This window comes from Rhipicephalus microplus, chromosome 3, assembly GCF_043290135.1.
Source record: "Rhipicephalus microplus isolate Deutch F79 chromosome 3, USDA_Rmic, whole genome shotgun sequence".
In the NCBI taxonomy this organism is placed as follows: domain Eukaryota; kingdom Metazoa; phylum Arthropoda; class Arachnida; order Ixodida; family Ixodidae; genus Rhipicephalus; species Rhipicephalus microplus.
In genome coordinates, this window is record NC_134702.1 from 20,528,057 (window position 1) to 20,544,571 (window position 16,515).

At 45.5% G+C, this 16,515-nt stretch overlaps 1 protein-coding gene across 2 annotated transcripts in view; it reads right to left on the minus strand.

The window, feature by feature from the left end:
* The window catches only part of LOC142803624 (uncharacterized), a 201,287-nt gene that overhangs the window by 113,309 nt on the left and 71,463 nt on the right, over positions 1-16,515 (minus strand). For both annotated transcript variants that reach the window (XM_075889027.1, XM_075889028.1), the window contains one exon: positions 5,087-5,161. In XM_075889027.1, coding sequence (XP_075745142.1) covers positions 5,087-5,161 — 75 coding nt within the window. The remainder of the gene's footprint in view (positions 1-5,086; positions 5,162-16,515) is intronic.

The window sequence follows — 16,515 nt, forward strand, 5'->3', positions numbered from 1 at the left end:
GAAGACGAAATACATGCAGCGTCTAAACGTTGCTGCTATTATTCAGACTATCTGAAGCGGTGTGTCGACAGCTTTTTTGCTAGTTCGGATTTCGCACATGACATCGCAAACCCCCTTTTAGCCAGTTTAATGTGCGCGCTGTCACAAGGCGAGAAAGGCTCTTCTGTGTCCTGGCGTTGTACGCGTATAGGAAACATGGTCATTGTTGAAGGTTAGCTTGAGATCCAAACATTGCATGCTAATGTAACTTGACCTCTCAAGGGTAAAGGTTAGACCACGTAGTTCAATTGTAAAAACACTGACGATAATCCCGATGGTATATTCAAAATCGGTGGTACTCAAATCGGGTCTTCCTTTGCTTCGCCCACACTATATATATATATATATATATATATATATATATATATATATATATATATATATATATATACAACTGACACATACGAGGACCCGTAGATGTACCAACGGGAGGACATATTGCAGAGGTGTGCGCACTGTCGTATAAACTAGACGAGGCGCACTGAAAATGCATGATATGCCTCTTTCGAGCATGATTTCGTGAGATGTTTCTCTCGTGTAACCGCAGGAATCAATCCTATCAAGCCAGTGGCAACTCGCGTTCTCTCGACAACGTTTTCCACGCAGCGTCTCTTCATTTTATTTATTTTTTATCAAGTAAGCGAAACAAAAGAAAAAAGACAGATTGTAACAGGTATAATGCGCCTATGGCTCTTCCAGAAGGAATAGCTTTTAGCTATACAGCGATTGTTTCCGTCATGCGATAGTCTCGAAATGGGAAACCGGAACACAAAAGAGTTTTGGTTTCGCCCTATAGGCAGCGAGAGGCTCAAAACAATGTGAAATCACAAAAGGAAACCAAAGCGCATGTTTGCGGAGGAGCTTTATTTCAGGCTCAAATTTCTTCGGCGAATCGTTTCGCCTTTCTGCAAGGAGTTTCAACGAAATTCTTGTGCCTCGACGACGGAGGAGAAATCGAAAATCGCCGGGCTCCTTTGAAGTGCGCGGCTCCTTTCTTATATACCGCGGAATACTGCGAAAACGAGAGAACTTTTGCGCACAACCGCAGAAAGATTCGCGGAGGAATAGCTCAGGTGCATGTTTACCAGCATGCCTTGGGGGCACGTTTCGAGGTAATGAGAAAGAGACAGGTATCTTTTTCTCCGATCGCAATCGTCGCAGCGTCTTTGCGTATTATGCAGATTACAATCCACATAAAGGACCATAAACGGAAAATGAATGAAACAGGAATTTTTTTGTGGACTCGTTTTGTTGGTAAACACAGAACCAAAAAGATCAGATTGATATTAGACAGAGAGAATCATGTGATACATTAATTGTTGTCTATTTACTGCATATTGTAGAAGCTACGACCTATATGAATATACACTTTTTTTTTTACTTCACGAATGCGCTTGCCTGCACTGCCCCATTCACCCAACTAATGGCGGCACTTGTTGTGCTTGAAGCGGAGAGGAGGTGAGTGTATCTGTCCGTCCATCCATGCATCTGTCTCTACGTCCGTTCATCCGTACGGGCATCCCTACATCCGTCAGTTCTTTGGCAATATTGACTTAAGGACTTAGTTTCGTTCCATCATGAACATTCACTTCGTGCATCGGCAACCACTTTGTTTTTTTATTGTTTTTTTTCACGCCTCTGCCATTTTTTTTTCACGTCTCTTTTTCACAAGGGAAGACACATAGACGACGTAGACTTGCCAATCACAGTCATCCCAATCGAAAGCTTTTTGCGCACAACGTGACACTCACCCCGTATTGTAGAACCTCCCTTCACTCAACGCTTCACCTTCACTTGAGAAGCCGATGGGCACGCCATCTCTAGGCACGGCAAGTCACTGCATATGAGCAATAATCTGCTGCGATTCTCAAGTAGCGCAGCGTCATTTTGAGCCGAGCTATGGCGCAGCACTCAACACTGTCAAGTGAAGGGTGAAAGTCAAGTCGAGGAGCGTTTGTGAATACGGGAGTCAGCTTCTCTCAGCTCTGGCTACGGAATGGTAGGTATCAAAAGCCTCTAATTCTGGCAGCGCAATCGCCACAGCCGTGCTCTCCAACAGCAGACGGCTCACCACGAGACGGCGCGAACGGCAGCCTTGCCAGCGCTCGCGTCATCCGTAATATGTAGTGGCCGCGATTGCACTTTTCGGGAAATAATTGCTACCGTGCATTCTTATTAAGCTCTATGGAAAGTCAGGTGACGGTTGTATGTGTTCGCTGCGACGACGACAACGACGAACAACACCACCGCGAACAACATTAACTATCGTATTTTCTCGGCGCCAACACATTTGATCCGCTCCGTAGCAGCGGATTCCAGCGCTTTCGATGCAACAAGCAGCATAAATCCAGTGTTTCCGTGGAAAAAATAATAGAGTTTCGATTAGCGTAATTCTAAATCCTGCACGGAAATGCAGCTCCACTACTGTGAAACCTGAAGAAGTGCAGAGCACGGGCACCCAGCGATTCCCGTTCGCGGGGATTCGCTCGCTGGATTCCGTGCCGATCGGTGGTGCCCTCGCGATCTCCGACGTCAGCGTAGCTCTGGCCGACTGGGCTTGCCCTATACGCCATCTCCTTCGCCGATCTTCGACGACAGCGTAGCTCTCGCCTACTGGACTTGCCCTACGGTATCTCCTGACGCTGACAAAAGCTCTCGCCAGTGGTGCCCCGTCCTCGGACTCCTGCGACCGTGTCCATCTTTCCTGTCTGCTCCTTACTTCCATCGTTCGCTGTCCCTGCGAGTCGCTCTCTCCTTCCTCTTTCTCTATCTCTTTACCTTTGAATCCTATCCTTTTATCCCTTCTCTGCCCTCATCCCTCGTGAGCTACTGTTGAGCTGTCGTCCCCCTGAGAGACAGTTACGGGGCTCACTTTTCTCTTCTTTTCACTTCAAATCACTTCCCCGTTCGCAGAGTTCTCATTGTTCCATCCATTCGCCAAACCGTCGATCTTTGAGGTAAGTATGTAGGGTTCCCGTGGCACGAGCAGAATCTCGTTAGCGATATTCGCAAACTCGGTGTGCGACACGCGCGCTACTATTTGCTGCACTTTATTGACCTCCTGTTTGCTAGATAAGTTCAGATACACGTCGAAAAGTCCTATCGGGTCGTTTCCCCCTGCAGGCGTAGCGGCGGAAGCACCGGGGAAGCGCCGGTGGGAAAAGCAATCACACGCTTTGCGAACCGGTGGCGCCCTCTCTTGGGAGGCGCGGGTATCAGTCGCGTGTGTCCACGGCCTCTGAGATCGCGGGCGCACGCCGCGCGCGCCTGCAATCTCGGAGGCTATGGTGTGTCTGAAGCGTTTTCAATTATCACGATTACTTCTTGGTTGTTTCTTTTCATCACGGTAATTTAGATATTGTTCGCTTATTTTAAACCGGTTTTGAACATGCTGGCCTTCTTTTTAAACCTGTACTGACCGAAGCAAAAGGGAAAGGCTAGCTGGTTTGCGTTTATACTGGAACAGCGCAAAGACTACGCGCAAAGAAACACTTGACAACACGAGCGCTCGTGTTGTCAAGTCTTTCTTTGTGTTTCGTATTTGCGCTGTTCCAATGTGAACTGTGTTGACGACTTGATTCTGAGCGTGGTCACGCCACGCGACACCTACGAATGGATGACCAGCTGGGCCGCAAAAGTGCTACGTTCGTAAAGGAATGACCAAACAAACACGTCGCTGCTCCATCGGCGCCACGCGCCTTCACGAGTCAACTTTTCCTTAGCCACACGTTTCTCGTACCAACCATTATATACGCCCCAAATACATCTACAAGAAAAAGGCACACAAAGTACCGCCGAGTTTTCCTCGCCTCGGTATACTCCGCCGCATCGCCTGCGCGCGTATACCTCTGAGAAAAGAAACAGCCGTCGCATTTCGCTCCGATAGAAATACGCCGCACAGACTCTTCCTAATGCGCGTGTAAGTGAAGTAATGACGAACGGAACCGCAGGAATTTCTTCTCGGTTACACACGCGCGCCGCGTAAACGTCCATAGGAGGGTTTCGTGCCGAAAGCCTGAAGACGAATCGCTGTCCTCGCACCATATTTCTTTCTTGCTTTCTGTCTCTCTCTCTCACTTTGTTCATCTCTTCGTTTCTCCATCTCCATTTCTTTTTTCTTCTCTTTTTCTTCCTTTCTCCCCTTTCCTCTCTTTCTACTCTATATCTCTTCTTTTTTTCTCGTTCAATCTCTCCCTCTTTCTTTCTCTTTCTCCCACCCTATTTCTCCTCTTTCTTTCCTTCTTTCTTTCTCTTTACCACTCTCTTTCTTTCTAGCCTAGCCAAGCGGCACGGCAAAACCGATGCGGACATCCTTCCGTGTCTGCCTCACCCGAGGCGCAAATCACGGCTTTGCGGCCTGACGCAGTGTCTCCATGGATGGCATCGATGTGTATAGGAGACCGCAGAGGTATAATAGAATTGTCCGCAGGTTTCACTGCGGTGCGCAAGGAAAACAACACCATCCTGCGAGCGCGTGTGTTCGCGTTCTTCGTGCGATCATTAGGCCCGATGTCCATTATACTGGTAGTCGACTTTTCTTAGCGCAGCGAAAAGAACGGAGAGTCATTGACCGAGGAATGGTTCGCTGCGGCTTCTTCGGAGAAATTGGGTTATGCCGAAACAGTGTCGTACTGGAAGGAAAGGAAAGGGGAAAAGACGGGCGGCAAATACGAAATAAAGGCGAATAAATGTAAAGAGAAATAACTGGAATTCTGTGAATGTGCGAGATTGTCTGTCACCGCCAGGTTCAACGAAGAATGATTTAGGAACGAAAAACAAATCATTATCAATGAATACGTCAGTTCTAAACAGTTACAGTTACACAAGACTTGGATAAAGTTTTAGACTGAATAAAGGAACGAAGACGTGCACGATGCAGTGTCTGTCCACTTCTCAACGCGCCCGTTTGATGCCGTTCTAATAATTTCACCAACTTGCCTAGTACAGCCTGCTTTGGACCAACCGACCGACCGACCAACTAAATAACTAACTATAAAACAACAAACTCACTAATATTTAAATGAAATGCAAGCGAGTAAACGCTTACCTTTCCATCGGTGGTGCATATTTTCACGCCAGTTAGCGTCACCAGGATAAGCACTGTCCTTTTTGAAGGGGAAGCCTGCATAAAAGAAAAAAAAATCACAATGAGTGTAATCGATTTGAATTCGCGACACAACGCGCAAGGAAACCGCTACCACGTTAATTCTGCACGTTTTGCCCTAGCAAGGGTGAAAAAAAAATATTCCCAAAGCAACCCTAATCCTAGAGTCAGGTCTCTAATATGCGGCAATCGCACTTGATAGTTTGTGTGCTCTGGTGGATTCACTGTGTTTCGCACTCTGACGAAGCGGAGGCCACGCAGAAAGAAGCGTGTGGTTGAGGTAAGCTCAACCAGGTGCCGCAACAATCACAACGGCTGGCGTGAAAGGGACCGGCGCACGCTACATCACGACTGGCTGTAAATAAACTTACATACTGTGAGAAAGAAACAAGAGACAACGGCTGTTCACTGGACTGGCTGTTCTTATGATGATGATGATGACGATGATGATGATTATGATGATGATAATGCCTCTACCACGGCTCATGCACACTCGGGGAGATGGCCATATGAATTTTTGAGACATTTCAAGTGATAAATATTCATAACAAAAAGAACGAAATAAACGTACCTAAAACATAAAAGCTATACACTTGTTCTTACTGCTCAGATCAGACAGTCTTTAACTTGAATAGAAATAGGCGGTGGCGAGAGAGAATGAACTCTCTCCTGTGCTCAAGCAAATCGACCGTAACGACAGCAGCAGCATACGACGGACGATGCAGTGGCATGAGACGCGAGCATGCGCAGTGGGAAGTGACGCCGGATTTTCGAGTAGGTACGACTATATAATGATCCGCATTAAAAAAAGAACTACTAAATTTTCTATGTTTAGAAGAAGGGTTCAACGATTTCGCGTACTCGGTACTCAACTATTGGAGCATACCCGTCCCGAACTTGTTTAGAAAAAGATTTATTGCCACAAACGTCAATAACACTCAACAAAACATTTCCTTCTTACACATACTCTAACAATGATGACAAACAGACATCATTTACATGAACTTACAAAACACACCGCCTGCGTGGAATTGGTACGTTTAGAGAAGGGCAAACTACGGCATTTCGTTGATTTAAAAGGTAATCCCATACTGAAGAGCCCCCGCACATTCTCTGCTGTGGTCGCAGAGCTCTTCAGCGTGCTTAACATTCTAAGAGCGACAAAACTTAATACGACATCAAACGACAATGATCATCAAAGTTGATTCACATCTTTTAACCTAGGATCGCGAAAGCAAATCATTAGGTGCTTATAAATTGTTCACTGGGGTTGCTAGATCGCAACATATACTCGATTCTGCAATGAAGAAGTTGGACCAGGAGTCTGGTTGGACAGCGCCTCCTTTATTTAAATGCCAGTGCAAGCGCACACTGCCCCGGCACGGTGGTCTAGTGGCTAAGGTACTCGGCTGCTGACCCGCGGGTTGCGGGTTCGCATCCCGGCCGCGGCGGCTGCATTTCCGATGGAGGCGGAAATGTTTTAGGCCCGTGTGCTCAGATTTGGGTGCACGTTAAAGAACCCCAGGTGGTCGAAATTTCCGCAGCCCTCCACTACGGCGTCTCGCATAATCATATGGCGGTTCTGGGACGTTAAACTCCACATATCAATCAATCAACGTTTCGATCTGCTTGCCATTCTTCACGCGGCCTTCCATTTTGTTGATATCACGTTAATTGCTCCGGCTTTACGTCAAAGCTGTGACTTTTTTCCATCTACGACACACCGCAAACCCTAACATAACAGTATATTCAATCAATCAATCAATAATAATTCAGTTAATCAATCATTGATTTATTCTACCCTGAAACAACTATGAGGTCTTTGACTGCGAGGACACCTACCGGAGACACTACTTAGGCTCAACACTGTGCTCGTGTAGCCACATTTTGGCAGTGGCGGTCGTGGCAGCAGGAAGTCGAGTCCACTGGGCAACGTTCTTCCTTTGCGCAGGTGCTGACTGGTGCATATCGTGACAGTTGTCTGGTTCGGCTCTTCGGGCTATCGGGATATTTCTCTGGATTTCTCGACCCGTCTACTTGGAATATCTGGTCAAGCAACGTCACTACCCTGTCGCTACAGCCACAAAGAACGAACTTTCTGCGCAAGCACGGACTGCGAGGACACCTACCGGAGACACTACTTAGGCTCAACACTGTGCTCGTGTAGCCACATTTTGGCAGTGGCGGTCGTGGCAGCAGGAAGTCGAGTCCACTGAGCAACGTTCTTCCTTTGCGCAGTTTGGTTGTGCATTAATTGCACCGCTGATTTTTTGCTTCTACTCTTGTTGTCGCGACTGCTGCTGCCAGTGGTTATTGTGCTGTAGTCACTGTTACGTTTATATGATGCCGTCAAATGATGAGCTGTCACGCGAAGTGCAACAGCTTCGAGCCGAAATTGAACAGCTTCGTGAAAGTGTGTCTGCCATCAGCACTTTTTATGAAGAAATGAAAAAGAAGCATGAGCTTACCTCAGCCGAAAACAAGTCTCTTCAAAAATCAAATGATGAACTGGCTGCTAAACTGGCTGACATGGAACAGCGTTCGCCACTTAACAACGTTGAGATAAAGGGTGTGCCATTAAAAAAGGGGGAGGATTGCGCCACCATTCTTCAGAAAATGGGTGATGTAATTGACTGTCCCATAAAAAAGGATGATATCGACGCTGTGCATCGCGTGCCAGCAAAAAAGGACACGAACATAATCGCGAGGTTTTGTTCTCGGGTCAAGAAGGATGAATTTTTGCGTAAAGCACGCAGGGCACGTCTAACAACCGAGTCACTCGGTTTTGCTCAGTCACAAGGTGCCAATGTGTACGTTAATGACCACCTCACACCCAACAACAAAAGATTGTTTGCACAAGTGCTCTCACTAAAGAGAGAAAAGCAATGGAAGTTTCTGTGGGTGGACAATGGTCGCATCAAGGTGCGAAAAACTGAGGACAGCCGAGTTCACGTCATCGCCAGCGTGCAGGACCTCTCAGTAATGAGAGAATAGCCACTGTTAATGACCAAAGCGACTGTTACCTAAAGAGAAAGATGGCAGACAAAGATTACGTGACACTCGAAAAATTAGGCGCATTACTTTCCACGAAAAATAATGGCTTGTCCTTCCTTCATCTCAACGCACAATCTGCGCGAAATAAAGAAGACCAAATACCCGCCCTTATTTCAACTATACGCTCTGAACCTCATGTTCTTATGATGACGGAAACATGGTACAGGGATGAATCTGAGGTTCTAAGATCACCCGGCTATGAAACCTTCTTTTTGAATCGCCCAACAAAAATAGGAGGTGGTGTTTTGATGATGGCTAAAAACTCAGTAAAATGTAGGCTGGTTCACGAGTTTTCGCATGTCACTAATGATTATGAAATATTGACTGTACAAAGTGACGGTTTTGTTTATGGTGTTTTATACCGCTTTCCTAGTGGTAACAAGTCGAACTTCTTAGTATTCTTAGATACATACTTGCGTTGGGTTGGAGACACTGGTAGCACACTAGTTCTTGCAGGTGATCTCAATATCGATGTTGCAAAGCCATCAGAAAGTCAGTTAGAACTTTGTCAAGTTATTGAATCCAATGGGTTTTCTAATGTTATCACCATCCCAACCCGCATTGACAAAAACACTGCGACATTAATAGATATGTTCATTACTAACATAGAAGCTTCGAAATGTTTGCCCGGCGTACTAAGCGCACACATCAGTGACCACCTTCCTATATTTATGCTGATAAACGAAACCATAAACTGTGCGCCAGACCAACTCAGAGAGCCGATAGTTATTCAAGATATTAATGAATATACACTGGCTGCATTTCGCAAGGAGATATCGTTAACCGATTGGTCAGGCGTGTATTGCGAGCAAGAACCTGAAGACGCCTATGATATTTTCCATGACAAACTGATAAGGGTCTACAAGAAATGCTTTCCGTACAAAGAGCTCAAGCATACGCGCAAAGCCAAAAAACCGTGGCTGACTAAAAGTTGTCTTAATGAAATAAAACGTAAAAATAAATTGTTCGAAAACTTCCTGAAAAACAAGAACGAAGAAACGCTTAAACGTTTCAAAGCCCAGCGAAATAAAGTAAACAGCCTGTTGCGTTACAAAAAGAGAACGTACTTAAACAGCATCTTCAACAAAGATGTAATGAATAAACAAGACTTGGCTTGGTCTAGACTAAACAAATTCCTTGGCCGTAACGGTGATGACTTCAGGCCTACTGAGCTTGTGATAGACGGTGACGTTATTTGTAAGGATGATTTAGCAAACTTATTCAATGACTATTTTGTATCGCTAGCGAAGGAACAGTACAATTCAGCTTGTACCACATATTTGTCTGACAGTATATCTGAGAGCGCGTTTTTGGCGCCAACAACAGCTGGTGAACTTTCACATGCTTTTTCGTCTGTGAAAAACAGCACGTGTTGTGACGCATATGACATACAGATTAAGCCCATCAAACACGTATTAGATATCATTGCTGAATTATTAGAGCATATCTTTAATCTTGCTTTTTCCACCGGAATTTTCCCACAAAAGTTACAAGTTGCAAAAGTGGTTGTGCTGTACAAAGGAGGAGATAAAAATGCACTAAACAATTACCGACCGATATCTATACTTCCAGTAATTTCAAAAGGTCTGGAAAAACTAATTCAAAAGCGTATGGTTTCTTTCCTAGATAAGCACCACATCATCACTCCTTCGCAGTTTGGTTTTATCAAAGGCCGTACAACTGAACATGCTCTTTTAGAACAGAAAGAATTTATACTAAATGCTTTTGAACGCGAACTACACACTTTAGGCATCTTCGTAGACTATTCAAAGGCGCTCGACACAATAAATCACATTACGCTGCTAAAGAAATGTGCACACTATGGATTTCGAGGTGTTTTCTTACAACTCATTGAATCATACCAAATGTACCGGCAGCAGGAAGTAGTCGTCGGCAATTGTACCTCCAATTTACTAAAAATTTCAGCGGGTGTACCACAAGGTAGCATATTAGGGCCTCTGCTTTTTTGTATATACATAAATGATATTGTAAAAATTGACACGTCTGTAAAATGTATTATATACGCTGATGATACAACCTTGCTTCTTACTGCTGAAAATTATACAAACTTAATTAATGACGCAAATGAGGTACTGGCGAAGTTGGCCACGTGGACATGCGTTAACTGTTTAAAACTTAACACATCAAAAACAAAAGCTGTATATTTCAGGCCGAAAAATAAACAAACCCCTTGTCGTGTCCCATTAAAACTTGGCAGTTCAGAACTTGAGATAGTACAGCGTATTAAGTGTCTGGGAATAACTTTCGATCAACACATGTCTTGGAACGCACACACTGAAAAACTGTGTGGCACTATATCAAGGATTTCGGGCATATTATCCCGGGTGCGTTTCTCGCTACGTAAGGCAGTTAAACTTCTCATCTATAAATCCTTGTTTTTATCTCACGTCAACTACTGTCATCTGGTTTGGGGTACGACAACTCTAACAAATATCCGCAAACTGCACGTCATACAGAAAAAGGCTGTTCGTGCCGTTGCAAATGCTCCATATCGCAGTCACACCACTCCCATATTTCACGACATGAAGCTGCTACCTCTACCTGAATACTACCGCGCAATGCTTGTGAAACGCTACCAGGCAGGATTAAAAGGCGACAACCTTTTAGGAACCATTGCCAACCTAAACCACCGCAAAGTTCTTTATAACACGCGTTTCAATCACACATGGCTTATCCCGCGCACGCGCACTAACTACGGCAAAGAAATGCTGCGCTTCCTCCTGCCGTTTCACTTGAATGCCATATCGTCTTCCATTTGAGTGACTGTTCTGATTGTAAGTGTAGTAAGTGTCACGGACGGCTATTTTCGGCGACACCGCGTCACGGCAATTAACGGGCGCCGTACTCCCCGACTGACCTTGAGAAACGGCGGCACATGAAAGGGAACCGATAAGTGCAAAATTGGGGTGCTCTCCTTAGAACGTCGCCGCCGACAGTTAATCCTTTTGTAACCGTGGCGACGTCTGCAAGGTCGTAGAAGGCCGCGGTATACCCCGTACAAGGATTAGACTACAAGACGCCCGGCTGAGAGCTAAGTGGTTGACCGTTCCCACGGAGAAAAGCGTGGGAAACGCTCTGGTGGCCAAGCCGTATGACAACAACCCGACAGGTTGTCACTCTCGCTAGTTGCGGGCCCTCTCCCTATTAAAAAGGGGTGGGGTCAAAATATTTTTGGGGCGGAGTTTTCCCCCAATTAAACGCGCATGATTGGACCCAGGTAGAGGTCTCGTGTCCCCAAGGAAGAGAGCGAGGAGACACGAGGGGAATTTAAGCGCAGGATTTTGCCCTGCTAGGCAGACTAGTCGCTGACCAAGATGGTGTAGAAACAGATCAACAAGCATCTCTTCTAGAAGTTTTTAGAGTGGCTCTGTATCGGCTGGCCACCTAAACTTAGCCGTTCGTCTAGCTGTGACGCGATATTAACGTCTGCAACGTAGACATCGGGACTTCGCTTCGAGTTAGCTCAACCTGCTCGAAGTCACCTGCAAGCACTAGCCTCCCGGAGCCACCAGCGTTGCAACACCGCCGACATCGCAGTCGTGCCAGAACTCTCTTCGACTTCTCGCATCCGATCGTCGGGGACACAACGCTGCCGGTCATCACACGTATGCCTTCACCTGTTTATATCTTCGAACTTTCTACTCTGTATTTCTATTGTTGTTAGTTGTGTAGTTTGTGATAGTTCTCTCGCGTAAGCTGATTTATTGCTTTGTATATATTTTTTAGTTGCATCAAGTGTTGATGTATTTTGTTAGTTGTATTGAAGTGTTGTATTAGATCCCGTGTGCTGCAATATCACTAGAGTAAAGTTTGTTTTGTTTTCCCACGTCTCTGATCTCTTCACTGTCTCTGCTTGCGTACGGAACGAACCAACCTGCTGTCATTCCCGTCGCCGACTTCGCGCTGGCGACGCTAGAGTGGCAGCTTGTAACAGTAAGCGTATGGGCACATGCCCCATATTTTTTATTTTTACTTTGGTGCTAATCTTGCGATCTTCTTTTCTTGCATCGTTACACTCTCTTATTGATATCGTATGTGTAAGCAAATAATTACGGTCATTTCTTTGAGTTTATTACTTTTCAATCTTCATGCTTTATTTTGCTTATGCTTTATTATGCTTATGCTTATTATACTTTATGCTTTATGCTTGCTCAAATTTTTGTACATTGTCACTGCAATAAAAGTGTTGCCTATGCTGCCCATTTGTAACGGGTCGTGGTCCCAGTCAAGCCCATTAGAGGCTTTTTGACCACGGCCCTCAGCATCCCGAATGTTGAAATAAATAAAAGTTCAAAGGTCTCAGTGCAGGCGCACGCAAAAATAAAACAATTCAAATAATAATAATAATAATAATAATAATAATAATAATAATAATAATAATAATAATAATAATAATTGGTCACAAACCTGGGGTCCTTTCATGCTTGGTATCGCCGACGGCGTCTATGAATGTTCCGAGACAATGAAAGCCTCGTTTAAATTAGCGTTTCCGTGAGCGGCCGTGTGATGATGAGTTTCACGGTTAGAGTGGCAAAAGAGCATGTCTGAGTGGCGTCATTAAATAAAACGCGCACTTCAATAAGTACGCGGACGGACCCCCACCGTATTGCCTCTACCGAAACGACGCCGCGCCGGCCTGGACTCGACCCCGCGTCTTTCGGGTTGGCAGTTGCTGAAAAAAATCGTGGTGCCGGCATGCTCTCGCAGCAGATACCCTCGCATATATACATAGTGATGGCTGAAGTCGTGACTGTTTCGTTTCTTGCTTTTTGTCTTTTCATCCTTCTCTGTACATAATAAATCACGTGACGCGCGGCACGTCACGCGAACGTCACCAGTCACACGGGAACTCCATTTGCACGGCGACCAGAACGAGACCCCCTCAACTGAAATCCGTCAGTCAATGTGGCATCTGTCAAACGTAGGCATATACTATGTGTATATTGGTCAGACTGCGTTTTCCAGTAAGTTCCGTGCAGCGTGGTGAAGCCGGAGTCTTTTCGTCAGGCATCCACTGAGAACAAAATAATAAAACGAAGCACGTGACTTTATAGAAAGAAGAAAAGAATGCTTCTCGAGAAAAAATCGCGATGTGACAAACAGTAAGCAGCGTATGCGATAATGGTGGCGGCGTGATAGAAATATGCACTTATGGAACGCTACTTTTCGGCGGTCATGAAATGCAGTGGACATCGATCAACGCAGCAATTGAGTTACAGTCAATGTAATTGAATTTCAGTTTGTACGCATGCAATGCTGCTGTTTCTCTCTTTGTCAATCATTGATGCTGTTGTTGCTGACATGATCTCGTTGTTGCATATAACGATAACAATACAGATAGTATTGTTGATGTTGTTGTTGATGATGATGATGATGATGCTGATGATGATGTTTGCAGCGCCCTCCACTATACGGCGCTACTAATACCTCCAGTACCGCTTTGGGGCGTTCGATCTTCGCGAATCATTCATTTAATCGATCAGACAACCTTATTCAATTCAAATCAAACCTCTTTGCTTGCAAAACGTATCACTATAGCGGTGAAACACAGACAAAACGCGAAACCGGCGGTTCTATTTGCCGGTCGCCTGGTTGTTTTAACCTCCACGGTCTGAATAATACTATTCTGAAGCGGCCAGTCAGTCGCTTCTTAAGCCACCGATTTTCGCAAACACGCGCAGGAACCGACGCACATGATGATACCAAACGTAGTCATAAACCGCGTGCGAGGTCCTTGTATACTATAATTAAACCATGGCCGGCATCAGCTGCGGACGGCGCCGGCATTCTAAGCCACGCGCAGCAGACCACTGCAGACAAGTGTGATTCAGACTGCGCAGTCCTCTCCGCACTGCACGGATTCGATGAGCATATATACATAGAAGGCATAGAAGGGCTGTCGCGAGGCTGGGCGAGAGTTACCGTGCAGAATCCATCACATGCGCGGCGTATCTTACGCACACGTGTACGTTCGCATAAACGGCAGCGGCCAATCCGCAGCCTCCAATACTCGAACCCGACAAGAAGTGTCAACGGACAGCGTCGCGTAAACAACGTGAGGATTGAAGTGTCTCCCTGCCCAAAGAAGGCCACAACTTCGCAATGGCACCGGTCTTCTTTCAATCTTTCTTTTTTCTCTTGCTTTTAGTGTTTCTCAGCTGGCAGTTCTTCATTTGTTTCTTTCATCCTTTCTTTCTTTTTCTTGCATTCACGTTCCCACTCCTCCAGGCGCTAAGAGAACCGGCTAGCGGAAATATATGAAGGGTCATATAAGACGCGAATGCAAGCTATAGTATACGGTGCATGCCGTATGCCAACCAAATCGGTTTTCCAAGTGCCCCGCACGGCACAGTGCAATTGAAGGCGACTTCGGTTCCTTCAGATTTTCCAAGTGGAAGCAGGTAGTTCACCAGTCGTCATAAGTGGCCGCACTTGGACAGGTGTACTCTGTGGTAAATGCCAAGAAGTCATCATATTCGATATGCATTACGTCCTTTCTTAAAATTTATTTTTGGTGCACGGTATAGATACAATCAGTTTTACGCACGTGACAGTATGTTGTACGATACTGCATCTCTCTTATAGAAAATATCTGTTTCCTTATGTTATAATTTGCGTTTTTTTTCTTTTTTTAAGTTCATGGTATAATCATTATATTAAATATCTGCTTTGTTAACAAAACCTGCTCATGCCATTGCATTAAACTGTACACTTAGAGAATGTCTGTTTAACTTGTATTATCGGTTCATGGCATTGCATATTTATTTAGACCCGTCACAAGCCAATGGCTATGGGCCGAACCAATGTTGTGCATCTTCATACATGTGATAAGGCAACCTGAAATTAAGGATCTCATTGATAACTATATTCGCGTTTTCATGTATGTATGTATGTATGTATGTATGTATGTATGTATGTATTGTTATGAATTTTCTCTGTCGCGATGGTAGCGGTGGCGAAGAGCGGCGAGCAGTCGAGCGGGCTTCGCTGAAGCCTTAGCCCCAAGGTGAAACAGGGAGGCAATCCGTTTGGAAAACAGCAACAAAAGTAGCGTTTACTATCGCAGGTTGTCGTTTTACAGAGCCGGCCAGCACGACAACGTCGGCTGGGGCAAAAATCCTAACATGGGGCCGGCTCGGCCTTAAATAGCGTCCTTGGTCCATTCTCTCGGACCAGTTCTCGGGCTCGGAGGGGGAGATGTAGCCATACCCGGAACTGCAAAGTGGCCCGGCGGAGGAAACGACGTTATCCCCGGACTGCACGGTTCTCCTGCACAGAAGGCGGCGCTGGGAGGGGGGGGGGGGGAGACAGTTCGTCGAAACAGGGCTCGATCTCGTGAGACGTGCTGCCGAACGAGGAACCTGTCGGTGGCACAACAGCACCCCCGCCGCCAGACAATGCATCCGGAGTTTTGAGCCGTCAGCGCGGCTCGGAAGGAGGGATGCTGGTTGACCATCGGTAGCCGTTCCGCTCTCTCCGCCCGTTGAGACTTCCAAAGGCCTGCAGATGTTCACTGGAACGACGGAGTCGAACACAAAGGCGAACCACTCCGGCCAAAGCAAGCACCCTCCAAATGCTGATCAAGTCGCCAGACCAGCAGACACCAAATGTTTCCTCGAGATTACGCTGGGCTAACAAATAGCATCACGAGCAACGAATCTCGGGAGGAATACACAATGCGGACACTCCTTTACAGTGCATGACACTGCTAAACCAATCAGAATTTTTGTTTTCGAGAGCGATTCTCGATTGTGACCCGGGCAGATTAGGGACGATCGAAGCTGCCGATGTTGACTCAATTTGGTCCCGAATCTACAATTTAGAATACCAAGAGTTTTCGAATCACGCACATTTGCGTCGCCTGCAAGCATAAGACCGCTAAACAAAACAAAGCCGTTCGATAAGCCCTAACTCAAAGTGTTCAGCCAAAGAGCATCCCAACAAAATAAAACGCGCTTGAAAAAGTAAGTGAATAACAATGAAAATCAAACTTGCGCGCGTTAAACAAAACAAAGGGCAAAGTTAACCCACACTGACACGCTTACCAACACGTAATGCCAAACAAAGAACGTATTTTAAACAGGTCTTTTACTCAGCCTTCTCTGTTAAATTAAAACACACTGACTGTTGCCTTTTTAAATTTTATGAAAACAAAATAATGAAACAAACATACCAATGCGTGCTTCTCCAATGAGAAGGAAAGTAAAACACAAAATTTCAAACACATTTATTACTGAATAGCTTACGACAAACTAGAAAAACAATTTCTAAAGCTAATTACAATGTCTATTCCTAGT